Here is a 27646-nt window from a genome sequence, read left to right as displayed (position 1 = left end):
ATTTTTGCCGCATGCATGGCCTAGTGCTGTGCCCGGCTCTTGCAGGAGCAAGTGGAGGGCTGTCAAAGTGATGGAGGCCGATTCCCAGCTCCTGGTGGCTATGGTTCACACCACTTCAGGATTAGCCGTCTGTGACTAGTCAGCCTGCGGACAGCCTTGGTAACTTGGAGGCAGAGTGGAGCTAACCTTAAACGAACGTGCCTTCCACGGCCTGGCTCTGTGGTTGTTACACACCGCCGTCTTCAGATGCTCTATTGTGGCTTCTTATTGTCAGCGTTTTTCCTAAAAACTTTTTTTAAAAAGGTTTTACTGTGCTGATTGCAGTTAATTTGCAGAGAACAATTATGTTTTGAGCTGTCCAGTAGATAAACATTTAAACTAAGCATTCTTCCTCCAGATATATATATATATATATATATATATATATATATATATATATATCCATTCCACAAAAGCTGGAAATGTACAATTTCCAGCTTAGCTTCTGTCCACTGCTCCTATTTCCCTCTCGCTATCCAAACCAAGGACTTCTAAAAATCAAATTTCAAAAGTCCTGAACCCGTTATCCTTCCAAGAAATATATTTGAGGAAAGAAATCCATGGCTGTGCAGAGGGCAAGATTACAGTAAATGCAGCTTCTAAGTGCTAGCGGTTTGAGTTCAGGAAAAGGAACAAGTTGTTCAGGTGGTGGTGGGGCCTTTGATGAACTGCAGATTGGTAACGGAAGGACAAGTAGAGAATCTGGCAACCTTGATGGGCATGAACTCACCTGAAAATGTGGGGAGAAGGGTTTCGGCAATGCCACATTTATAACAAAACCATACTCAGTAGTCACAGGACACTCTGAAATGCCTGCTTTTTCAAATTCACTGGTACAGATATTTTTTTAGTGGTTTCTCTTTCATGCGTGCACACATACCACACACACGTATGTGTTTCCTGAAGGCAGTTTTTGAAATCAGGAACTATACACAATGAAGAGGAAAAAGAACTCTTTGGTGAAGCAACATTAGCATGGAATAGAATTTGGGCCCTGGACCCGAAGAATGAAGACACTGGGTCTCACAGGCCAGTTGCTCCAAAGAAACTCAATCTTCCATCTGTTTTTTCCAGCTCCTTTGGCTAGGAGGGGGATGAGTAGCCTTTGTGAGCACTTGAAGCCCATTTGGTACAAGCAAGGCTCTGTGTCCTCAGGTGTGGTCGAGATGGAGAGCAGTAGAGAGTTTGTGCTTGTGGGTCAAGCTTTTAAGTTTGAAAGGTACTCCACCTGTTAGTTTCAATAACAGCTGCCACTTATTGACCACTAACTTATAGACATTGCGTCTTATGTGCTTTGTCTCACTTAAGCTTCACAACAGCCCTATGAGGTCATTTCTCTTGCCCATTTTATAGAAGCTGAAAATTGACCTGTCCAAGTCTCACACTCATGAGTGGCAGGACTTGGATTTAAACTTAGGTCCGCTGGATTTCAGAACACATTCTTAGCTCCTGTCCTATGTGCTGTGTTGTTCAGAACTATGAAGACCCTGTCTCTGTTAACTATACTGGAATTAAAAAAAACAAAAACAAAGACTCTGTTTCTACTCTCCAGATCGTTTTGGTCTAGCCAACATGGTGCTTAGACTACTATGGGGAAGGCAGATGAGCTGTGCCCCCAGCTCTGACGGATCCAAGTATGCCATTGCAGGGACAGAGTCTGGGAAAAGTGATGGATTCTGATCAGAGGAGGTGCAGTAAGATTGTGCGAAAGAAGTGAAAGCTGAAACGAGTTTAGAAGAAGAGGGGTTCCTAAAGTGTATAGGATGAATGACGTTCATCCCAATGAGAACGAAGTGCATCGCGCAGAGGTACCACGGATGGAACAGTAGTTGGTTTGGCAGAACATATGCAGTAGACCCTTGAACAGCTTGAGAGTTGGGGCACTGACCCCCCTACGCAGTCGAAGATCTAAGCCCCCTAAAACTTAACTGGTAGCTTACTGTTGACTGGAACCCTTAGTGATAGCAAACAGTTGATGGACACCCATTTTGTATGTTATGTGTATATATACTGTCTTCTTACAAAAATACCCAACTTCTTAATTTTTTCAGTGCTTCTAGGCTATATAGTTTGTTGGTGAATTTTTCAAATTGTCACAAATCTCTAGAAACTTTCTTCCAATGTATTGAAAAGAATCTGCATGTAAGTGGACCCATGCAGTTCAAACCCGTGTTGTTCAAGGGTCCGCTTTCTAGCAAGAATCTTCTGTTAAAATGGTGTCCTCTGAGGTCCCAGCCTATGCCTTCCCACCCAGCCTGCAGAAATTCCTTGCTCAGTAGGGTCATCTCAACTTTTGCCAACAGAAGACCATTCCCCAACAGCAGACGGCCCTGCTGCTGTATGAGAAACAGACCATCATTGGCAGGGCATTCTTGAGTCACCTAATGAGGGACTTGGGAGTAAGTCACACATAGCTTCTTTAAACTCAGCCCAGATCCTAGGATGACAGCCCCTTGGTCAAGTAGGGCCATCTAGAGAGAATGGGTGACCATCTTCAGCAGCAGCAGGAGTTCGGGGGCTTCTGTTTTGTACAAGGTACAGCTTGACCTCTGCAGAGTGAGGGCAGGTGTGGAGCTGGGCCCGGGAGTGCAGAGGACCTGGGGGCAGCATTAATGATGTCCGTGAGGGAGAGTAGAAGCGGGTATCAGCTGGATGGTGAAGTCATTCTGAGACTTTGCTCAAGACTTTCTCTGTGATTCTTGTGAAATGAGGGACTCACACAAGGTCATTGGGCCTTTTGAAGTCCTTTCAAAAATAACATCCCTCACATTGCCTATAAGTTTTCTCTCAGCCATTCTGCCTTGTTGTACGGATTAGATGAGGAAACACTTGCAAAGATTTTAACACCAAGTCTGGCCCTCTGTCGATGCTCAGTGTCAGTGGTTATCAGCATCATTTTATTGTTCTGCTTCATGTTCTTCCAATTAGAGACTGGATGCCTTCAAAAGCCAGTCACACTTCAGTGGGTCTAGGTTGAACTTGTCCAAGGCCTCTCCAAGACTGAGGATCTTGAGGCAGTTGCATTTCAAGTCTTAGAAAGACTGGATTTTGCAGGTGGACAGACCCTAATTGGAATGCAGGATCTGCCCCTTGCTAGTTTTATGATCTCAAGCATGTTGGGAAACCTCTTCTCATCTGAAAATAGGGACGATGATGATGATGACCTTGCAGTGAAGATATCCTGAAGTCGATGAAATAGCGAGTCTAAAGTACGCAACCTGTCCCAGCACACAGGAGTCATTTAATAAACCTCAGATCCCTTCCTTCTGTCTGGATGCACTGAGGGGCAGTTTGGTTGGGTTCATGTAGGGAAGGACACAGGCCCAACCCAAATGCTCTTTCTGCCTGCCCCTGGTTCATCACAGCTGGACCGTATCTCCCAGACCACCCACTCTCCTCTGTGTGTCTCCCCTCAGCCCTTCTACAGCAGCCTGTGTTTACTTCTTGAGGCCTTGACAAGTACAGGCTGAGTGGCCTGTCTTTCCCACTGCACTGTGGGTTCTCGGGGCCTGGGCAGTGGCTCTTCTGTCTGATTCTCTGGCACCTACCTGGTGTGTGCTTGTGCCGGGCACTTAGATGCCTCCATGCCTCATCCAGGAGGTACTGGTGAGCCGAGACAGTTTGGGTGATGTCCAGCCACTTACCTGTGACACCTCCAAGGAAACTAGAACAGAATCTGAGGGTAAATATAAAGAGGGAAACGCCTGGATAAAGGTCAGCCACCATTCTAGAAAACAGGGTGAGGTGTGGGGAAGATCTCAGAAGAACAATTGCCTTCTCAGAATATTCTAAACCCTCGAGGGTTCTCCAAGGTTCCTGAAGGCCAGAGGTGTATATCATCCTCACTCAAAGGTCCTGGATCTCTTCCAGAATGCCATTCCAACTCCCTCTGCTGCTTGGCTTCACTGTGCCACTCAAGGCTGTGTGTCTCTATGGGGATGGGGACTGCTGGTGTGTGATCGTAGGTTATCTGCTGGACTCCCCGCCTAGACCGGTGGTGTTCTGTGAGCAGAGTCCTCTTCTCTGTCTCCCTCTCTCTAAAGTGGAGCACATATCTGATGGTCACACTGCGTGCAAAGGAGCACCTGGGGATTTTTGCCCTGGGTCTGGGAGACACTGCCCCAAGGATTTTGAGTATGTGTCACAGACTTCCTGAAATGATGTGGGAAATATGTGTATATGTTCATAGATCTATTTCTCTTTGGAGAGGGTCCACAGTTTATGTTAGATTCTGGAATGTTCTCATAATCCTACAAATATTAAAAACAAAAAAACTCAACACACGCATTTAGAGATTTCCTACGTACTAGTAAAGCTTGTGTTCTTATAAGCTGGGAGATATCTTATGCTCCCTCGATTTCCAGGTGGGAGCTACCACTTGGAATAGCTCACAGATTCCATCTTGGAGCCGTGCGTTCTGGCTTGGATACTGCTGCGAACATAGCCTGGAAGGTCCACTTAGCCTTTCCAAGCTTTGCTTTAGGTTTTGTCTGTTGATTTAGGTTTGTAATGCCCTCGTGTCCTGCAGGAATGCTGCATAGTAAAGAATTATGGATGTTCAGACATTTTATAAACTGCCAAGGGCTCTGTGATTGCAGGATGCAAGTGTTATGGTGACAGATGTGTCATTTCTCATGTTACACAGTGCTGAGAGCACAATAGGCACTCAGTAAATACGAAATTAAAATGAACGAGGGAAGGGTTTATTGGGTCTGGGTGTCTGTATGTCCCGCACACATGGTGCAAGGAGCTAGTGTCAGGCCTAGAACACAGCTAGGGCTCCGTGGGTTTCAAACAGTAGAAAAGGGGAAATGACCTATCAGATCCCAAAGCCATTTGCAGTACTCTCCTGAAGAAACTGAGGCTTAGAAATGTTGTAGGCTGATGTTGAAGAGACCACCAAAGCTGAATTGAGGGGAGGCAAAACTTTATTTATGGTGGGCCAAACCTGAACTCCAGATGGTAAGGAGCAGAGAATGGCCCCAAACAAAAGTTACATTGAGATTATATAGGCATACAGAGGATTCTATGATAGCCAATTACACTGTGATACTCCCATCACCAGTTTTGGTGGGAACCTATCAAGTTACTGCTTTGTTCTTCTAAATGACCAATCATAGTGGGGCAGTGACTAAGCAATTTCTCTGTAGGCGTGGCCTTGATCAGACCGTAGAAAAGGGGTGGGGGAAGGGAACAGTTTGCAACAAGTCATTCAGTGCATTCCATAAGTAAATTAACCCATTACATTCCAGAAGGTTAACCCATTACATTCCCTAAGCTAGCCTACAACAAGGAAGACAGAAGCAGACCCACTTCTTTTCAGAAGGGGTTGAGATTCCTACTTACTTACTTATTTATTTATTTATTTATTTATTTATTTTTGAGGGGCAGAGAGACAGGGAGACAGAGAACCTGAAGCAGGCTCCAAGCTCTGAGCTGTCAGCAGAGAGCCTGATGTGGGGCTTGAACCCATGAACCACGAAATCATGACCTGAGCTGAAGTCGGACACTTAATCAACTGAGCCACCCAGGCGCCCCTCCTCAACACTTTAGATGGAGCCCCACCCCTCAAGTAAAATCTCATTGCCTTCATATCATCAGTTGTTTTATCTTCTTATTAATGGTACAGCCTTCACACTAGTCTTCATTCTCTCATTGAGGCCATTTAGCGGCCTGCAATTCTTAGAACATGCCAATCCGCTGACCCTGCACTGGACACAGGCACATTGCATGGAAACTTGGTATCTCCAAACCTTGCCTCTTGGAATGTTCTCACAGACATCACATGAGAACACAGGGTATAGATTATTGCTACCGCTTTCAGCTCAGCTGAGACCCGGAGAGGTTACTGTGACTTGTCCAGGTCGTAAAACACAGTGTACAAGGCAGAATGGAAATCCAGGTACTCCGGTTTCCCATCCTTTATGGTCACTAGACTCTGTCCCCACAGAGCACCTCTGCTTGATTTTGGCACCTTTACTGAATCAAACCTGGAGAGACTCTATCCAAGTGAAAGATATATTTTAGCTGCAGATATATTCTGCTTAGGGCTAAAAAGACTATGTTTATATCCCCTCATACTCCAGGCCACGTACCCCTCATCAGACCCCTCCCTGCCCCCAGTAACTGACAAAGCAGTAAACTGGAAATGTTTTTTTTGCTTAATGGTTTTGTGTGTGTGTGTGTGTGTGTGTGTGTGTGTGTGTGTGTGTGTGTATTGACTGTAATCTATCCTTCCAGTTTAACAATATGCAGTAGAGGAGTTTGAAATTACATTTAATCATTGTTTTATAATGAATGATAATTAAATATTACTTTTACAATAGGCTTTTCTTTTTCTGTAATTGCATTACTTTTTTGAGGGGAGATTTTGTTTTGCACTTTAACCTGATTGTGTGCATTTGGAAAGTACCCTAGCAGAGGGTATCCGAAAGCAGAAAATTCTGGCATTTTTCCCACTTTCCATTCTTTCTTCTGTATGGATGCCAGATTCCTTTGGGAAAGCATCATTTGCTAAAGGTCAGGAGCAAAAGGAGGGGCGTTACTTAGTGTACAGTTACTGCTAATTAGAAACTAAACATCTGTAACCATGTCAGAGTTATTTGTGTTTGAAAAGAAACATTTATATACAAGAGCCCAGTTCAGTAACATAAAACACACTCTAACACAAAATGTGTGTGTTGGAGGGGTGGGGAACAGACAGATGGGGAAGCCTCCGACAAATGACTGGGCTTGAGTGAGGTCATTTGCTAATTAAGTATCAAAGCATTTTCAGAGTATTTTCTTTTCTCTGTCAAGTGAAGTGTTCTCACTCCCCCTACCCCCACCACGGGCCAAAGCAACCATCCGACTGCATTTGCCAATTAAAGATTAAACAGGTAATAATTTTAAGGAAAAAAAACAGTAGAAAATGGGTGATTTGGCAGAACCTCGTCAGAAACCATTGGGAGGTCTCTAGCTACCTAGGGTAACATTAGCTCTCAGTGTCTTCCCATAGTCTGATGTAGGGTGAGCTCCTCTGCGTCCGTAGCGTGCTGATTGGTCTGTCTCACAGATGTATGCTTGTAGGCGGAATGACACAAGGTTTGATTTGCCCTCTGCCCTTTTCTCCTATCTTCCTACCCCACTCCCCATGAGGAAATTCTCTTTGGATCACCCCATTTGTGTATTTATTAATCTGTTTTTTTATTGTCATATTAAGGTAAATGTCTGTGTTACCTCTGGGGTATTAGAATTGTTTCCGTGGTAGGGCTTTGTGCCTCCACATGCTAAGTCTATATGGCTACATGGCCTTGATGACCCAGATCTTACTGGTAATACCTTCTTCCTTTAAAAAAAATTTTTTTAATGTTTATATATTTTTGAGAGAGAGCGAGAGAGACAGACAGAGTGTGAGCAGGGGAGGCTCAGAAGAGAGGGAGACACAGAATCTGAGCATGCTCCAGGCTTTCAGCTGTTAGCACAGAGCCTGACATGGGGCTCAAACTCATGAACCGCGAGATCATGACCTGAGCCAAAGTCAGGCACTTAACCAGCTGAGCCACCCAGGCACCCCAGTACCTTCTTAGAATAATAATTAGTCTTGAAAACAGAACAAGAGACCATCTCTTTCTTCCATAGTCTACCATTTTCTGATCGTCTCCATCCTGGTCTTGGCATCTAAGTTATTTCTAGAAGTTGAGTTACTTTCTAAATTGTATAAAAATTATGGAGTCTTGAGAGTTCTCTAGTTAACTTATTTAAGCCCAGACTTAACCATATTGGGCTTTCCTCTCAAATAATACTATCTCTGTGAAAGCTCTCAAGTGCACAGTTTCAACAAAATGGTTGTGGACTCTCAGGTTCTGAGTGTTTACAAAGTCAAGAGGCTTTTAGATGACCTGCCTTTTGAGTGACCTTTGTAGAATCTTAAAATCCCACTTGTCTGTGACTTTCACTTATTTAAGAACTTTTGTTCAAGCTCTTTGGGTGTGACTCAGCCCAGAGGCAAGGATTCAGTTGACTTGAGGGTCCAGTTTTCATTCTCTTGACAGTAAGTTCAAGATCATGTCGTCTGCCATTTGTGGCACTCCCCAGTCTGGCCAGACCCACTTCTCAGCCTGAAGTTCCCCTGTTATTTCTGAGCCTCTACTTCAGTCAAATACATCTACCTGTTCCTTGAGCACTTTTACCTTGCTTTATACCAAGCAAGGTATTTCTGGTTGAAACAGCTTCCTGGTTTGGGCCTTCATGGAATCATGCTTGCTTTCCTTCAGTTCTTCTCGATGTCAGAACCTACAGTCTTATCCTCACATAGCCATAATATGAAGATCACTTGCACTTCATTTTTCCAGGACTATCTTGTGCTTTGGATGCATCTTTTCAAATGTATGCCCCATCTTGCCAACCAGGGTATAGGTGCCCCAAAGCTCACAATGACTTTTACTTCTCATGTTCCATGTTTGTTCATTTTGAGTGCCCAATGAATAGTTGTTTGATTGTTGAGGAGGAAGCTATTTTTTGCTACTACCCATTTATTGAATCATTCCCAAAGCCTGTCTGCATTTATTTCTGTGATTGAATTGTGGATATTAATGATACTTATATGAAAAGGAAAATCACTTGTAGAACCAACACTAACACCTACACACCATCGGTGGAATAAGGGAACTATTAAAAAAAATTGGAATGAGGAGGAACTACCATCCCTCACCCCCCAACCCCCCCCAAGCTTGGGTGTCCCAGCTGGAGCTAGATAGAACATCAGCATGTACAAAGGCACGGATGTGGAAATGAGTATTGAATGGAATGGTCATGTGTTTTTATGTCTCCCCAGATGTGGTCACTCGCCTGTCTACCGCTCCCGTGAAATGGCCGCTCGTGCCTTGGTTCCGTTTGTTATGGCGGATGAAATCCCTGATATGATCCGAACTCTGTTGGCCAAACTCCCCAACTCCACTGACCAGTGTTTCCGGCAAAACCATATTCATGGAACGCTTCTCCAGGTAAATGCAGTTACTTTGTGTCAAACCACACAGGATAAACTTTGGTTTCTCACATGTTAGCAGGTGAAGATTTGATACACAAGCTTAACTTTATCCGCAGAACCTTTTTCTATTGCTGAAAAGAACAGGTACTTCCTAAGTGTGCTTTTTTCATTGCAAACATGAGTACAGCATCTCATCGTGATTCAGTCACATTGTCTTTTGCATTAGATCCCATATTTTATACAGCATGTTGTCTCTCCCATTTGGATGTAGCTCTCTGAACCAGGTAAACTTCCGTCTTTTCCATTCTGGGCCACTCCCTGTTCAAGGTGAAGTTGTGAGCATTCCTTGAAAGAGAAGAAGGGGAATTAGACACATCAGGGAGAGTTTGTGCTGTGGACATCACACCGTAGCACATAGAAATGCCAGGCCCTACTCTCCTGTTTCCTCAGTGCTACAAAAGAGACTTTTTCCTCTCTAATAAATACACAAACACACTTACTACTTTTAACTTAACATTTCCTTTACAAGGGCCAAAATACAACAAATGAGTGAGAAAGAAACTTGTTACTGGAACGGTCTTTTTAAACCCAACTGTAAGCCTGGGAACAGGTGGTACTAGACACAGCAGTTCATGTGTCTGCCGGGTCGCTCACGGTGGGGCGGGATTGGGGGTGGGATTCAAATATCAAGTCACGTTTGTGGTTTGTGGGCAGAGTTGAGGAGTAGAGGGCCTTCAGATCCCAATATTTGCCATAAGGCGAGGTCTGTGCCAACGACACGAGAGGCGGCTCTTAGGATGGTGAATGTCCCAGAACTCTGGAGCTAGACTGTCTCAGGGCCGGCCTCACTGCTCACGACGTGCACATCTGCGTCTTGGGTTTTCTTAATTAAATTTTTTTATTTTAATGACAATATAGTGAACATGCAGTGTTGTATCTTCGTTTTTGAAATAAGGATGACAGTAACATATACCTGATAGAGACTTTGTGAAGATTAAATGAATTAAAGCATATAAAGTGCTTAGAATAATACCTGGTACATAATATGATAGATAGTTACTATTGTTATAGTTTTAATGAACCTATACTATAATGAGAACAAATATTTTTAATAACTCATTCCCTCTAGGTGAGAATGAATGCAAGATAGACCTGTGTTCATACCTTCCTTTCTTGGTTGTTACGTATATTCAGCAAGTATTTGTTAAATGCCTTGTATACACCACTATGTCCGTCAGGACAGTGAATAAGTCAGTTCTTGCATGAGGGACTCGACAGAAGCAGACCTGAGAATGGACAATCACAATGCCGCGTGCCAAGTGCCAGGGGAGCGCTTCGCAGGGCTGCCTGACCCAGAGAAAGTGACATCGAAGTAAAGGCAGAAAAAGCTGAGCAAAGGGTGGCGGGAGAGCCCCCCGTGCAGAGAGAAGGGCCTGTGGCAGGGCTCGGGCTGGTGAAGGAGGCCCGTCTGGGAACCGCAGGCGTGGGTGGGACGAAGTTCTCGTCGACGGGTCTCAAACTGGTCTCAGGACCTCTTAACGTCTGAAAAGTTATTGAGGATTCCAAAAAACTTTCTTCTCTCAATATTTAATTAGGAACTAAAACCGAAAATCTTAAAACATAAGAGCTTACAAGCACACATCCCATTAGTCTTCTTGGAATGATGACGCCATCACACACTGTGTAGCCCCTGGCAAACCCTACCGGATGCTGTCTCGGGGAGAAGGAGCATAAAGGGGGGAAGGAAAGTCTTAGTGGCATTTTGAAGATAGTTTGATCTTGCAGACCTCCTGAAAAGACTGTGCAACCCCCGAGCGACCCAGAGCCGATCTCTGGTGTGTGTTGCAGATATTGGGGGTCCTTTGGTGGTCTCTTCAGTGCAGTCTCTCAGGTGCTCATCTCTACTGTATCTCAGTGGTGACGAGAGGGCTGAAGGGTATTATCTTGGTTTTAAACGTGGGACCCTGAGGCCCATACACATTAGATTCTGTCAGACACTGCTTTGAAAGGAAGGAGCTGGCAGTAATGTGTAATGAAGAACATGCTTTTCAGAAATGCCTAGATTCTGCGTCTGAGTTAGAGGCGGGGGCTCCGATCGCCAAGCGGGGGGTTGGGGGGTCAGCCATCAGATCTTCTTTACTGCCGATCACTCTCGGCTCCATTCTGTCTGAAGTGGCGAGGCCGGAACTGCCTCTTTGGCTGGCCGGCCACTGGTACACACGGGCCTCCCGGCCTCTTTCCCACACACAACACTGACTGGGCTGGCTCGTGTCTCCCCAGCCTACCCAGCAACAAAGCATGGCCTTCTCTCTGTCTCTGGGCTGCCTTTGAGATCTCCAATTTGCTTTTTCTGTTACCTAAAGCGTGAAACACCGTGGAAAGGCAAAAGCCTTGTAACTCCAGGTTGGTTGTGGCTGTTGGTTTTGTTCCTGGGTGTTGGGAGTTAAAGGGAGATGTTTTGTTGAAAACCAAACAAAAGAATATGGGTGTTGGGTACCGTGTTCATGTTTGTCAAACGGATTCCTGTCTTTACCAGATTGGTTTATACCCTGGTTGAAAAAAGGAAGTCAAAGGCACGTAAAAATCTGTCTGTCATGTCCCTTTGGGTGTCTCTTCTTTGTTGTTGTGACAGCTCTGTTTCACTCTGCTGTTCTTTGTGGGGAAAGCACAAGGGGTTAAGATGGGGAGGGTTCTTTTCCTCTTTCCTTTCTACAGCTTTCCTTCCTACCTTCTCCACAGAAAGCTACCTTTGAAAATAGTCAAAGGCCTGGAAAAGAGGTGTTAGGAATTGAAAGGCATGAGAATCTCCATGGGACTTTCAGAGCCAGCTAAGTAAATATAAAATTGTTATTTCTTTCCAGAGGGAGGAAGTCATTTTGTAATCAGAAAACAGATTCTTCTACAGAACATTCTCTTGAATTATACATTTTGGTTTCTTTGAAAAATGTTTACATAAATATATCAAACCTCAGAGTGTTTCTATAGGATACCTTGAAAATGAGAAATATGCTGATCTCTGTATTTTCCGAGGCGCTGGAAGAAAGACTCAAATTATAGGACACGTATAAAAAGAAAACATATGAGGATTGTTTCTTAATCATTTTAAAAACCAGAGGCTCCTAATTGCAATGTTGACATGGATGGAAGTAACACACATGAGAAAAGGTGAGATTATGCAGGTTCGTAAGAGGCGACGGTAAATGACATTAAATCTCCATAAAGGCCCGATAAGAGCCATGGACATTACCTCATTTGGGAACAACACTGGCTGGCAGGGCTGCCCTGGTTTTTAAGCAGAATTAACCGTCTGTTTTTCTTGCCAGAATTCTTCATGTTGGGGCCTTAACATTATTATTAGGTTACTTATCACTCCCCAGAAATCACACTGGCATTCAAATAGTTCTCCTGTGTTGAAGACCAGTTTGGGCCAACAGTTATGAGGCAGGATTTATTCTGATTCTTGGTTCCATAACTCCCATTTTGGTGTCTCATAAGGAAATATATATCATTTGAAATAGGAGATGGAATTTTGAGTTATTTTCTTTTTCTTTTTCTTTTTTAAGTTTATTTATTTTGAGAGAGAGAGAGAGAGAGAGAGGACACGGATGTCCTTGTGCGTGTGTGAGCTGGAGAGGGGCAGAGAGAGTGAAGAAGAGAGAGAATCCAAAGGACGCTCTGAGACCACATGGGTGGAGCCCCACTCGGGGCTTGATCCCATGAACTGTGAGATCATGACCTGAGTTGAAATCAAGAGTTGGGCACTTAAGCAACTGAGCCATCCAGGCCCCAGGATTTTTTCATTTTCTATTTTGGTTGTTTTTCTTATGATATAAACATAGAAGGGGTGGTCCCTACTCTTTCTTTGCCTAAGCTCTCTTATATGAGTAAGACAAAAAGAGAGTTGAGGTAATTCATAGTTTCTGTTGAAGCAGAACCACTTTTGCATTTATCTGAACATTATAGGCAAAGGAATTCTTTTTCTTCAGTTAATCCAAATAACCTCCATAGTTCTAACCATCCCTTTGCTGGTATTAAATTTTCTCAGTTTTTACCAGCAGAATCTGTTGAACACTTGTTTAATTCTCTTCTTCCTCTAGCCCCTCCCCCTACCCAAATTTGAGGCCTTGATTTTTGCACTTTGAAAATCCTGAGTCACTTTTCTGGCTGTGGAGCTGAGTGGCAATATTGCGCTCTTGGGTTGACATGAGATATCAGACAGCCTAAGCCTACGCCTTTGGTGAGTTTGCTGTAGGAAAAGTAAAATGAACGCTTTGAGCACCTCCTGTATACTGCATAAAATGCAGATGTGACTTCATTAATACTCTCAGCAATCCTGCAAGGTGTTTAGAAAGTGCTGCCTTCTAATGGTTGACGTGAATAACAACTTTTTATGTTGAGGGAAACCAAACAAAGAATCCAGCTTTGCTTTGTTTTTAATCCCTGTCCCTGAGCCCTGAAAGTGTGATTTGATGCTAGAAACACAGTAAGCCCATCGGTATTACAAAGACAGAGGGGGGCACCTGGATGGCTCAGTTGGTTGAGTGTCTATCTCTTGATTTCGGCACAGGTCATGATCCCAGGGCCCTGGGATAGAGCCCCGAGTTGGGCTTTGCACTGAGGGCTGAGCGTGAAGCCTGCTTAAGATTCATTCCCTCTCCCTCTCTCTCTCTCTCCCTCTCTCTCTCGCTCTCAAAAAAAAAAAAAAGGAAAAGAAAGGGCAGAGGGACAGAGGAAGTCAGTGAAACCCTGAGAGGCTACAACCAGCTAGTAAGACATTTTTTTTTAGTATAGTTGACACACAATGTTACATTAGTCTTGCGTGTACAACATAGTGATTCAGCAGCTCTGCACATGATGCTGTGCTCACCACAGGTGTAGCTGCCACCTGTCCCCTTACATCACTATTATAATGTCATTGACTATTCCTTATGCTGTGGCTTTTATTCCTGTGACTTAATCATCCCATACCTGGAAGCTTCTATCTCCCACTCGCCTTCACTGCTTGTGCCCATCCCCCACCTGCCTCCTCTCTGACCACCACCAGTTTGTTCCCTGTATTTACATGTCTGGTGCTACTTTTTGTTTGTTTATCCATTTGTGGGTTTTGTTTGGTTTTTAGATTCCACTTGAGAGTGAAATCATATGGATTTACACCTTCCCTCCCTCCACTCATTATTTCTTCCTTATTTCTCTTTGGTGTCTCATTTAATAGTCTTAAATACATTAAAGTTTAAAAATAACAGAATCCTCCATTGGGACCTAGGTTATAGCCAAGCTTGAGGTTGCCATACCTTCTGTCATTTTCAAGGCTGTGAGACAAAACTCTCAGACAGGGCCACCCACAGGAATTGTGGGTTCTAAGCCTGGGAGCTGCCGGGAACACGAAAAAGAGGTCAGGATTGAATTCAGTTCAGCAGACTCCGTGGTGTGCTTACCCGGTTCTCTGTGCAGCTGAGGACCCAGGTTTGCCTTTCATACCTCCCGGTGTAGGGAGCTGTTGGTTAGAAGCCAAGCGAGCTGGCCAAGCCCTCAGATACCAGGGAGCATATGAGTAACAGAAATGAGGACGAGGCAAAAGGGAAAGTTGCCAGATATGGCATCAGGCGTGATGGGAGACCGAGACTAAGATGACATTCTGCTTCAGTCTAGAACACTCCGCGTTAGGCCTCAAGTCAGGATCTTTATGGGTGTGGGAAGAGCCGTGCAGGGCTGGGCAGGGCCACAGGAAGACAAAAATAGAGAGGGGTCTTGCCATTACCTTGTGAAAAAGAAAACCAGAAAACCAGGAAAGAAATCAAGGTGGGTCAATTCAGCCAGCCACTTCCCTGAAGGAATCATCATTCAGGGATCAGGGATGACACCAACCATCCTTGAGTCTCTGCCGCAGAGAGGTAGTGGAAACAGACAGACAAAAACCAGTGATAGAGATAGGGTTAAGTATGAATTCTGCCAGCGTCTTCTAGATATAAAGAAATGAATGTTTTTAGGAAAAAAGCGTAGTTTTTACTGTTGTACTGAAAACTTACAATCAAATTTAAAAGAAGGATTCATTCCGTCTTTTCAAAATGTGACCATAAAAATAGCACCTTATGCTGGAAAAATGAGATCTTTTTCATATTTCTTAAAAGTACAAAATTGTGAAACATAAAGCAGAATCCCCAAGCTGCCTGGAAATAGAGCAGTACTTGATAGGTTCCATTTGGTGACTTAGGGCTGGCCGATCCCCCTTGTTTGTTTTATGCGCAGAAAACAAAATTTCAGAAGGGAAAGTAAAAACAAAAGCATGAAATTATGCTGATGTTGTAAGTTATACATGGAGTGCTGGTCAGTGTGATCTTTTTCTGGAGTGAGTCATAAAGAAAATGCTCGCTTTGGTCACTCGTGGCCGGATTCATTGTCTCCGAGGACTGGCCTTCGTCGGAGAGGAGAGCAGTCTGAGTGGCGGGAAGGCCTCCCGTCCAAGAAGGGCTGAGGCCGAGCTTCTCTGGCGCTCTACTGGTAGACGCCCAAGTGTTGATGGCTTCCTTCAGCTCCCAGCGAGTCCAGGTGGGCCTGGCGGGGCTGGGGGCTTCGGGCCGTCACCTGCTGCTGGGGGCCATCGTATCTGCTTGTCCCAAAGTGCCAAAGAGAGATTGTTTCCTGTGTGCACCTTGACGTGAAAAGGATTGGGAAGCACTTTAATTTGGAGGGAAAAAAAAAAAAAGAGCAAAAGAAAGAAAAGAAAAACTAAACCTTGTTAAATCTTACCTTTTGGCAATATATTCCTTTCTGGTTATAAGCCCAGAAAAGTCATTTTTAATTAAAACTTGACTTCTGAAGATGAGTTAATCCCTTCCCTTGTAAATAGCGAAAGGCTTTTATTTGGTATGTGTTACAGGGAGCTTCCTTGGGGGTAGGAGACAGCTCTTTATTGCCAGGCCTGGAGCGTGGACGGTAGTGCCCTGTCATTGTCACCAGCCAAAGTGCTACTGCTATACTGCTGTTTCGTCGTGCTCTGAACTGAGAGTATGTGGAATTTACAGATTTATCAGAAGATGTGTTACTGTCTGGGATAGAGTGAGGGAACTAATCGTGTAAAGAATATATTTTAGGGGTGCCTGGGTGGCTCAGTTGGTTAAGCTTCCTACTTCAGCTCAGGTTATCATCTCATAGTTCGTGGGTTCGAGCCCTGTGTCGGGCTTTGTGCTGACAGCTCAGAGCCTGGAGCCTCCTTCTGATTCTGTGTGTGTGTGTCTCTCTCTCTCTGCCCCTCCCCCGCTTATGATCTGTCTCTCTCTCTCTCTCTCTCTCTCTCTCAAAAATAAATAAATGTTAAAAAATTTTTTTAAAATAAGAATATATTTTATATGCACACGCCAGTTACTGAGTCCATATATATTGGGCATGCGTGTTGACTGCCGTTGGAGGCTTCTCTGAGTGATGAGTATGACTCCCATTGTACTGAAGAGAAGACTGAGGACGAGCGGGGTTATGAGACTTGACTAAAGTTATGCAGGGATAAATTAGAGAAAGCAGGGCCGGGATTCAAAGCTTCCAAACTCGTGGCTACCTGCCCTACTGTACCGCTTCTCAGGCGGAGGGAAGAACGTTCTCCTGCTGGGCTGACCCTCGCGGAGAACAAAGGCCCCTTGCTCACAGAGATCGCTCCTCTCACAGACCTTGTAGTCCAGAGGCAGGGAGACAACAAGAGTCAGTGATATTAAAATCGAATTTATTCTAATTTAGTATAATGAATAAATTGTATCATTTGCTTAAGACAATAATTTTGTGGACAAAAAGAACAAGCCAAGTAGGATAAGGGGAACCAGGAGCTGGTAAGAGGGCAGGTGACATATCAAAGGAAGTGTCAGAAGAGTCGCTGAAAAGGTAACATTTGAGCAAATCCCATTAAGAGACAAGGGAAAACTTTTTTTTTTTTTTAAATAAAGAGTAAACCTTTCTCCGGAACTTGGGTTTGTTACACACGTCTGTATGTTCAAAATTACCTTTAACTATAACGAAGTCTAACAGAGCAGGCAGTAAGCAGGCCTGGAAGGACACTACTGTTTTAGAAGCTGGAATGCTGTGTACAGTCCCCATGCTGTATGTGCAGATTACCGGCGACTGTGTGAAGTCACTTCCCTCTACAAGCAAGTCCGTCTGTCTCTGTTCCCGGAAGCTTAGGTAAAGAGGAAAGGATCTACCTTAATCTCCTGTTTTCCAGGATGATCCTTCCTTCAGCTCTCTGTACTTGGGTCCTAGAAATGTGGAGTAAATACAGAGAATGTTTACTTATTCTTTTATTTAGCAAATACTTATTGAGTACTGTGCCAGCTGACATGGAAGATAGACAGAAAAGTTCTCTGATCTCAAGAGGCTCATGAGCTGCGTTGGAGAAGAAGCCGTCCACACGGCACACCATGACACAGAAGCCCACGGCTGCGGTGTGTGCTGGGCACGAGGCTGAGAACCTGTGTCTGAGAGAAGAGCTCAGGGAACGCTTTGTGGGGACACCAGGTCTCAGGATAAACCTTTAAACAGTTTTCTGTTGTTGACGGGGACTTGATGTGAGCCATGGCTGGAGTGGGGGAGAGAGGCACGCAGAAGGTCGTGACAGTGGGTTGGCTGTCGGGTCCCGGAGTGTGTTGGAGAGGTGGGCGCAGGTCAGGGCCGAGCCACTCATGCCGTGTAGGCCGTGGCCTTCAGAGTGAGGTGTGGAAGCAGGGGTTGGCATGTTCTTTTTCTCCCTTATCCCTTTCACTACTGTTTTATAACAAATGTATAATAATATACATATCAGTTGAGTAGTTTATAATTTCTAACTAAGTATATAAAAAAGCTGGGAGCATGTGCTCAAAGAAGTTATTCTACGTAAGTAGGACCCCAGACTCTGGAGCCACCTTGTGTTCCTGTAGATCCTTGCTCTGCTGCTCACTAGCCATGTGATTTTGAGTGAGTTGTTATCTGTGCCTCCACATCTTCCTCGGTAAAAGGGAAGGTACCACAGTCTCATAGGTTGGTTTTGGGGGGATTAAGTGAATTCGTGCAGGAGTGGTGTTCGGCATGGTCTCTGGCATACAGTAGGTGCTCAGTGTTAGTACTATTCCCACTTAAAAAAAATTTTTTTAAATATTTTTATTTATTTTTGAGAGTGAGAGAGTGAGTGCAAGCAGGGGAGGGGCAGAGAGAAAGGGAGACACAGAATGTGAAGCAGGCTCCAGGCTCCAAGCTGTCAGCACAGAGCCTGACGTGGGGCTTGAGCTCACGAACTGTAAGATCATGACCTGAACCGAAGTCAGATGCTTAAACGACTGAGCCACACAGGCGCCCCAGTACTATTCCTACTTGGTACTGCTGCTGCCACACTATCACAGCCACCCCCAAAAGGGGTTTATGTTCCAAAAATGCGAAGACTCCTGGTACAGATGCTGAGTGAAAGGTTTTGCACTAAGAAAAGCCATGTTTTAGAAAAATGGATGTTGTACGTTGAAATAATGATAGTAGATGTAAGAATTCCTACTGATATGTGTGCGCATGAGAGAAATAAGTCGATTGTCAGCAATTTTGATTTCATGCATTAGCATTCTTCACAAAGAGGTTCCTTTGGTCCACCAGTGTTCTGTGTCTGCCTATAGATCATATTAAAGATTATAAGAGCTAAGATCAGTTCTGATTTTTGAGGGTCGAGTTCCTGCCTATCGGGCTGTTACTCCTTGCACCTGTTTTGTTTTGAGTTACAGCCCCTACTTCAGACCCCATCACAAACCTGATGAGTCAGGAAAGGAACACCGTCACATTGTCCCAGACAAAGGAGGCTTTCTTCATTCGGAGGAGGACATTTGAAGTTCATAAAGTGAAAGGGGGATATAGGATCCTCCTAGATAGATTAATCTATCACTTTTCCAAGTTCATTTTTCATCTTGGAAGACAAACTTTCCATCCTCTCCCAGCCTTATTGTTTGGGACTTTTTATGACCAAAGATAATTCTGAATGTACTGTAAAAAACACAACGCAACAAAACATCACATTGCGGGCATACTGGCAGGCTTCTGTCATTTCCCAGAGTTTCTATAAAATATCTGATGTTGTGTTGTCCTGTTATGTGACGCGATTTATTTGGTCGGTCTCCATCCCATGAAAATTGCATAGTTCGTGGTTTGCCTTCAGCTGTGCCAGTGAAACAGCAGTACCTGATCGTTTTTATTGTGGAAGCATTTTTGAGATTACAGAGCATATGTACTTGTTCCATTGCGCTGGCATTTATTTAGAGCATCCAGCATACTTCAGTTACTGAGGGCTAAGCTGGCTGTTCAAATGCACTGTGGTTGAGGACAGCCAATTTGGCAGCCGCTCCCGAGGCCTGAAGTAAAATCAGCTCATGGGCCTAAAGGAACGTATACCTAAGTAATAATACTCTATTTTAAGCAACATTATCGTTCATGACATTCTTCTGTCTCCCCGGGCCGTGTACCCCCATCCTCTCTACTCTGTCCTCCCCGTGGCAGGACTTTTCAACGTTGGCACTGCTGACGTTGGGGCCTGGTAATTCTCTGTTGTGGGGACTGCGCTGTGCATTGTAACATGTTTGGCAGCATCTCCTTGACAGATGCCTGCAGTACCCACCCTCCCAGCTGCGACAGCAAAAATGTCTGTTCCCTGCATGGGGGCAAAGTTGCCAAGGTTGAGAACCTTTTTTGCAGAGTGCCTGTGGGTCTTCTCCATCATCTTGTGTGGACGCGGTGTGCTGCAGCTCTTTTAAATACCAGTGGCCATAGAAGAAACCATTCCTGACCATGAACAGACTGTTGGCCCATCAGACTGCAGTGAGCCGGGCATAGGAATAAGAGAAGGGGAGGAGTAGCCCACAGCTTGAGCTGGAAATCTCGAAGGAGGCACCTTTCTCCTCCTGGTCTCTCTCTCTGCTGGAAAAATGCTGTGAACGTGTGAGCCAATACACTTTCAAAATCCTAGCTTTGTAGAGTTTGCTCTGTGCCCCTGTCCCAACCTGCCTCTGCTCCACTTGCATAACGTGTAGTTGAAACATCTCTGCCTTCCCCAGACTCCGAGAGCATGATAACATTCTAGGTTCTATTTACCTAAGGGTGCTGTGGAAAATAAGACATAATTAGAATTTTCTCACTTCTGTTTTTTGAAATGTTAGTGTATTTTTATTACTGTGTACAATTGTTGTCTATTTCACTGAGCCTCCCTGGGCTGGAGGCAATGGGCTGTGTGGAAAGATCTTCTTTAGGAACAGAGGTTCTGTTGAAAACTTAACTTAGGACATCAAAATTTTAATTTTGAGTTAAACACAGAGCTTTCTCCAGACCCCCATATTCAGACCTCAGAAAGGAAACTGGAGGATAAATCTATATGAGGGTGCTAAAAATACAGAGTGAAGACACTAGTTATATTAATTATATTTTCAGAAAGCTCTTAAAAATCGTATGTGCCTCAGATATATCAATATCTAGAAAGCCAGTAGTATATTTGTAATTTGACTCTCAAAAATGTTACAGTATACAAAAAGTAAGAGTTTTAAAAGTATATCCTTAACACTTCTTTTCAAAATTGTCAAATAATTCTTTTTAAAAATTTTTTAATGTTTATTTATTTTTGAGAGACAGACAAGCAGGGGAGGGGCAGAGAGAGGGAGACACAGAATCAGAAGCAGGCTCAAGGCTCCGAGCTGTCAGCACTGAGCCAGACTCGGGGCTCGAACCCACGGACCATGAGATTGTGACCTGAGCTGAAGTTGGATGCTTAACCAACTGGCCACCCAGGCGCCCTGTCAAATAATTCGTATGTTTGCTTCTTTGTTTAAAAGGATATAACTGCAGATATTAAAATGGAATCTTAGTTCTGTTTTTATTAAAGGCAAATTAAATCTTACTTGAATTTCTCTTGTTGTGGTCAATAACAAGAACTTTCTGTGCTTTCTCTTCACAGAGGTATGAACGGTTGATAATTGGGGTCACAGTTTGCCCTTGTGAATGTTTTGGTAAATCTTTTTTTCTTCTAACTTTTGCACAGTTAATCTATCAGTCACCCAATTAAGTTAATTACAGACTTTGACATCAAAATATAAAGGATTAGTGAGACTATAGATCCAAGCTCATGAAAATCCTTAGAACAAACATACGGGCAATGGAATGCTTTTCCCCATTTTAGTAAGAAGTCCATTCAAGTTGACCACTGTCGAGTTCCTATTTCTTTTGAAATACACATTCATTGACATCCATTTCCCAAATATCTTGTGACTTTGCAAAATTACCTTTGGATGATGAAGTCCACCCAAGTCATCTATATCCACAGAGTTTTTCCTGTCTACATTGGTAAGAAGAAAAAGTCCATGTATTATATACCTGCATGTTTTTTCCAGCTTTATTAGGAAATAGTTGACATATAACATTGTATAAGTTTGTGTACAATGTAATAATTTGATATATGTATATATTGCAAAATAATCTCCACAGTAAGGTTAGTTAGCACATCCATCACCTCATCTAATTACAGTTTTGTTTTTGTGATGAGAACATTTAAGATACACTCCCTTAGCAATTTTCAAATATACATATACATCGCCTAGTTCTTACATTACATCTCCAGACCATATTCATATTATAACTGGAAGTTTGTACCCTTTGATCACCTTTACTTATTACCCTCTACCCACAACCACTACTCTGCTCTCTATTTCTATGAGTTTGGGGGTTTTTTTAGACTTCACCTATCAGGGAGGTAATCCAGTATTTGCTTGCCCTGTTTGAGTTATCTTACTTAGGTTAATGCCCTCAAGGTCCATCCATGTTGTTGCAAATGGCAGTTTCCCTCTTATTTTTGGTTGGATAATATTCATTGTATGTGTGTGTGTGTGTGTGTGTGTGTGTCACATTTTCTTTCTTTCCATTCATCCATCAGTGGACACTTAGAGGGGTGCATAGGTGGCTTAGTCAGTTGAGTGTCTGACTCTTGATTTTGGCTCAGGGCATGATCTCGCCGTTGGTGAGTTTGAGCCCCATGTTGGCCTCCATGCTATCAGTGCAGAACCTGCTTGAGATCTTCTCTCTCCCTCCCTCTCAAAAGTAAATAGGTAAATTAAAAAAAAAAATGGACACTTAGGTTTTTTCCATATCTTGGCTAATGTAAATAATGCTGCAGTGAACATTAGGGTGCAGATATGTCTTTGAGATAGTGATTTCCTTCAGATATATTCCCAGAAGTGAAATTTCTAGATCATCTGATGATTCTTTTTAAAATTTTTTTGAAGTTTATTTTGAGAGAGAAAAAGCACATGTGGGGGAGGGGCAGAGAGAGAGAAGAAGAGAGAGAATCTGAAGCAGGCTCCAGGCTCTGAACTGTCAGCATGGAGCCTGACGCAGAACTTGAACCCATGAACTGTGAGATCATGACCTGAGCCAAAGTTGGACACTTAACCAACTGAGCCACCCAGGTACCCCTATTTTAAAAAATTTTAGCAGATTTTTAAAAGTAAGCTTTATACCCAGAATGGGGCTCAAACTCACAACTCTGAGATCAAGAGTTACACAATATACTGACTGGTGCTTCTCTCTTTTTAATTTTCTGAAGAACCTCCATGGTGTTTTTTCCATAGTGGCTGCACCAGTTTACATCCCACCAACAGTGCACAGGGTTTTCCTCTTCAGCACTGTGTTATCTCTTGTCTTTTTGATAATAGTCATTGTAACAGGTGTGAAGTGATATCTCATTGTGATTTTGATGTGCATTTCCTTGATGATAGTGATCTTGATCACCATTTCATGTACCTGTTGGCCATTTGAATGTCTTGTATGGAGAAAATGTCCACTGAGGTTCTTTCCCCATTTTTCAGTTGGATTATTTGGGGGGTTTTTGGTTTGATTTGGCTTGGCTTTTTGGTTTTTTTGTTGTTGTTGTTGTTTGCTTTTGAGTTGTATGAGTTCCTTATATATTTTGGACAATAACCCCTAGTCAGATATGTGGTTTGCAAAAATTTTCTCCCATTCCATTCTGTTGACTGCTTCTTTTGCTGTGCAGAGCTTTTTAATTTGATGTAGGTCTGCTGGTTGGTTTATTTTTGCTTTGGTTGTTTGTGCTTTCAGTGTCATATGCATAAAACATTGCCAAGACCAATGTCAAAGAGCTTTTTACCCTGTGTTTTCTGCTACAAGTTTCATGGTTTCAGGTCTTATGTTTAAGCCTTTAATACAGTTTGATTTAATTTTTGTGAGTGGGATTAAATAGCAGTCCATTTTCATTTCTGTGCATGTAAATAATCAGTTTTCATACCACCGTTTACTAAATAGAATATCTTTTCTGCATTGTGTACTCTTGGCTTCCTTTTCACATAATAGTCAACTCATATGCATAGGTTTATTTCTGCGCTCTTGAGTCTGTTCTCTTGGTCTTTGTGTCTGTTTTTATGTTAGTACCATATTGTTTTAATCACTATAGCTTCGTAATGTAATTTGAAATCAGGAAGAGTGATGCCTACAGCTTTGTTCTTCTTTCTCAGGATTGCTTCAGCTATTTGGGGGTTTTGTGGCTCCAGACAAATTTTAGGATAATTTTTTCAATTTCTGTAAAAAACTACCATTAGAATCTAGAGAGACTGTATTGAATCTGTAGATGGCTTTTGGCTTTTAACAATGTTAATTAATTAATTAATGACGTTAAACAATATTATTTCTTCCAATCTATGAACACAGAATGTCTTTCTTTTTTTTTAATTTTTTTAATGTTTTTTAAATTTATTTTTGATACAGAGAGAGACAGAGCATGAGAGGGGGAGGGGCAGAGAGAGAAGGAGACACAGAACTGGAAGCAGGCTCCAGGCTCTGAGCTAGCTGTCAGCACAGAGCCTGATGCGGGGCTCGAACCCACGAACGTGAGATCTGACCTGAGCCGAAGTCGGAGCCTTACCCGACTGAGCCACCCAGGCGCCCCCAGAATGTCTTTCTATCTATGTGTCATCTCCAGTTTCTTTCATCAGTGCCTTATAGTCTTCAGTGTACAGATCTTCAGTCTACTTGGTTAGGTTTATTCTTAGGTATTCTATTGCTTTCAATGCTATTGTAAATAGGATTGTTTTCTTTTTCAGGTAATTGATTGTTAGTGGATAGAAATGCAGCCAATTTTTGTATATTCATTTTGTATCTTGAAACTTCACTGGACTCATTTAAGTTCTAACAATTTTTTGGCAAAGTCTTTAGGATTTTCTCTATATAATGTCATCTGCAAAGAGAGACAGTTTTACTTCTTTCCCAAGTTAGATGCCTTTTATTTCTTTTTCTTGCCTGAGTGCTCTGACTAGTACTTTTACTAGTATGTTGAACAGGAGTAGAGTGTTGGCACCCTTGTCTTATTTCTAATCTTTGACGAAAAATGTTCAGCCTTTTACTCTGAGTGTGATGTTAGCTGTGGCCTTGTCATCTATGGCTTTATTATGTTGAGATATGTTCATTCTCTACCCAATTTATTGAAAGTTTTTATCATGAATGGATGTTGAATTTTGTCATACGTTTTGTCTATCAAGCTGATCCTATGATTTTTATCTTCCATTCTGTTAATATGTATCATATTGATGATTTGCATATGTTGAACCATCCTTGCATCCCAGGGATGAATCCCACCTGATTATGGTATAATTTTTTAATGTGCCTTGGAATTTGGCCTGCTAGATTGTGTTGAGTAGTTTGACATCTGTATCAGGGATGTTGGCCTGTAGTTTTCTTGTAATGTTCTTATCTGGCTTTGGTGTCAGTATAATGCTGGCCTTGTAAAATGAGTTTGGGAGTGTTTCCCCTCTTCAGTTTTCAAAAGGAGTTTGGGAAAGATTGTCATTAATTCTTTTTTAAATGTTTGGTAGAATTCACCAGTGAACCTATAATTCCTGGGCTTTTCTTTATTTGGAGGTTTTGGATTACTGATGCAATCTCCTTACTCATTATTTGTATGTTCAGATTGTCTGTTTCTTCCTGATTCAGTCTTGGTGGGTTTCTAGGCATCTTTCTAGGGATTTATTCATTTCTTCTAGGTTGTCCAGTGAGTTGCCATATAGTTCATATAAATGTTTTTCTTATTTCTTTACTTTGTTTATTTCCTGTACTCCACTGGACCCTTAGATAATATAATGCATTTATTCAACAAAATCATGTATGCATCCAGCTCCTAGCACAGTGCTGACCATTCTGACTTCCTGACTACCCTGGGCCCCCTCCTTCATGTTCCACACTTGAACCTTTGCTCTTAGATTATTAGGTTTAATCTTTTTTCATTTGTCTTTTCCCAGTTAATAGTTCTACTTAATGTAACGGTGGAAAGAGAAGGCTCTGGAGTTAAAACTATCAGGGTTCAACTCCCAGTTCCACTGACAGCTTAGACTTAGCCTTTGTTTTCTCCTCTGTAAAACTGAGAAATAAATCATTTTCTGGGAATACTTGTGAAAATTAATACAGATGGAGATGAAAACGGAGTGACTCTAATAGGCAGATCTTTTGTCTCCAGGAGAAAGCAGGGAAGAATGGTTTTTAGGCCAAGAAGGGTGGGGAAGGGGTCTTCTGAAACTATTTTAAAGTCTCCTTGGTCGTGGTCTCTGTGTGTAGGTGGGTTCTGGGATCTCTCTTGAGTGGAGTATACTTCTGGGGATTCCTAGAAGTCTAAATCTCTAGGTGGTGTTGTTTCCCCTCCCCCCCTTTTAAATGAGGTAGACTTATCTTCCTGCTTCATCCTCCACTTTTTTTCCTTGTTAATGAAAAGGATGTGTGTTATGTACTGAATTAATGGCACTCTGAAGCAGTTATTAGGTATACAGAGGTATCAGATTTTAATATTGTACCTATGTTCATAACTGACGAGGTAATCCTCTATTTTCTCTAGGACCTTGGTCAGTCTCCTGTTTGAGATGCCTTTTTAATCTTAGTGAAATAAACTTTCTGGCGAGGGGAATATCTTTCATTAACTTTCTGAGAATTATATTTCCAAAAAAAGATCTAAAGTTGTTTAGTTATTTTTTATATCAAGTGGATTTAGTGCTTTTTCTTAATTGTGACTTTGAAGAGTTTGTAAGTGCCAGAAAATTCCATCACCTTTGTTAATCTTCAAAGAAATCAGTATAATTAACATCTTAAATGTGCTGTTTGACATTTTTTCCCTTATTCACTACTTGAACCTTTTGAAAGTGTCTTTATTTCATGTAGATGGTAAGACAGGTTTTACTTGGAAGTTTAAGTCAGTTTATAGCAAATAGACTTTATGCCTTTCCTTTCTTCTATTATGGGATATATAGTAATTTTTATATCTAACGCATTGCTTCTAAAATGTAGTTTTGGTTTTCCAGTTCATAATTGATTTTTTCAAGTATGTGAGACTTACTAGTCCAGTTAGCAAACTATTCTTTTCATACTGAAAAGCAGTTTTCCTTGATCAATGTACTTGAGAGAAAAGTTAGTCATCAGGTTTGACTTTCAGATGTGTATTTAGAGAACAGAGATACAAGGTGGTAATTTGTTTTAAAATTTATGATGGAACATACGCTCAGATGTGTGTGTGTGTGTGTGTGCACGCACGTGTGCACATGCGCATTCAGAATTAAGGTGCTAGAAATTCAAGTCCCATGTTCTTCAAAGGAAGCCCTGATAGTGAATTACAGATGTCATATAATCCATGGCCACCAAATCAAGGTGCCAGGTGGTGGATTTCTTTTTTTTTATTATTAAGTTTATTTATTTACTTAGAAAGAGAGAATGCGAGCATGAGCAGGGGAGAGGGAGAGAGAGAATACCAGCACGCTCCATGCTGTCAGTGCAGAGTCCAACATGGGGCTTGACCGTGAGATCATGAGCCAAAATCAAGCGTCAGACGCTTAACCAACTGAGCCACCCAGGCACCCTTCCGGAGGTAGTTTTCTGAAGATCAGTACCAGTGCTCCTCACCGCATCACCTCTGAGCAGGCTGAGGCTCTTGCTCACACATCCCACTCCTCCAGACTCCACGGCCTCATTAGAGAAAGCAGGGGGCCTTATTGTTTTGCAGATGTGTCCTTAAGACTCATTTCATCTGTTTGGGATGAATGTATGTTTCACTTCGTTCATTAATCTACCTTTGTGGTAGCTTTTCCTTTGTCGTTTCTCTAATGTTTACTCTTTCTCCCTCCTGAAGGAGAGCACAGAGTGAGTAGAGACACACAGTCCCCAGCCATCTGTCCATTTCAGAAGGTAAATCTCAGGTGTCACCGCATCAGTCACGAGGAGTCTAGGCATTTTTGAATTCGTGTAGAGAAGGTAGAGATGGCCTGTGTGTGAATGTTGGTGTGTGTGTGTGTGCGTGTGTGTGAAGCGGTGGTGTAGGCCTAAACACATCTACAATTCAGTTTAAAACAAAAACAAAAAGGATACCAAAGAGCCCACCTCAGAGTTTTCACATTAATAGTTTTCATTATTTTGGTATAGATTTGAAGACTGAAAACATTTTCATTTTAGGTTTCATCCTGGTTGAATAGGTAGCTGTGGAGTGTCGTGAGCTCTCCTTCCCGGAGGAAGTCAAGCCCTGTAAAGTGAGCCTTGTCATTCAGGTGGTGTTCCAGACCAGCAGCATTGGCATTGCCTGGAACTTGGCTGGAAATACAGAATCCAGGGCCACCCCAGACCTGCTGAATCAGA

The 27646-nt window shown here is 42.7% G+C and overlaps 1 protein-coding gene across 5 annotated transcripts in view; it reads left to right on the top strand.

The window, feature by feature from the left end:
* The window catches only part of THADA (THADA armadillo repeat containing), a 316857-nt gene that overhangs the window by 163564 nt on the left and 125647 nt on the right, over positions 1 to 27646 (top strand). For all 5 annotated transcript variants that reach the window (XM_029937259.1, XM_029937256.1, XM_029937258.1 and 2 more), the window contains one exon: positions 8855 to 9023. In XM_029937259.1, the coding sequence (XP_029793119.1) occupies positions 8855 to 9023 (169 nt within the window). The remainder of the gene's footprint in view (positions 1 to 8854; positions 9024 to 27646) is intronic.

This window comes from Suricata suricatta, chromosome 4 (genome assembly GCF_006229205.1).
Source record: "Suricata suricatta isolate VVHF042 chromosome 4, meerkat_22Aug2017_6uvM2_HiC, whole genome shotgun sequence".
NCBI lineage: Eukaryota > Metazoa > Chordata > Mammalia > Carnivora > Herpestidae > Suricata > Suricata suricatta.
Note: the sequence above shows the minus strand (reverse complement) of the source record. Positions and strands in the feature narration are given on the sequence as shown.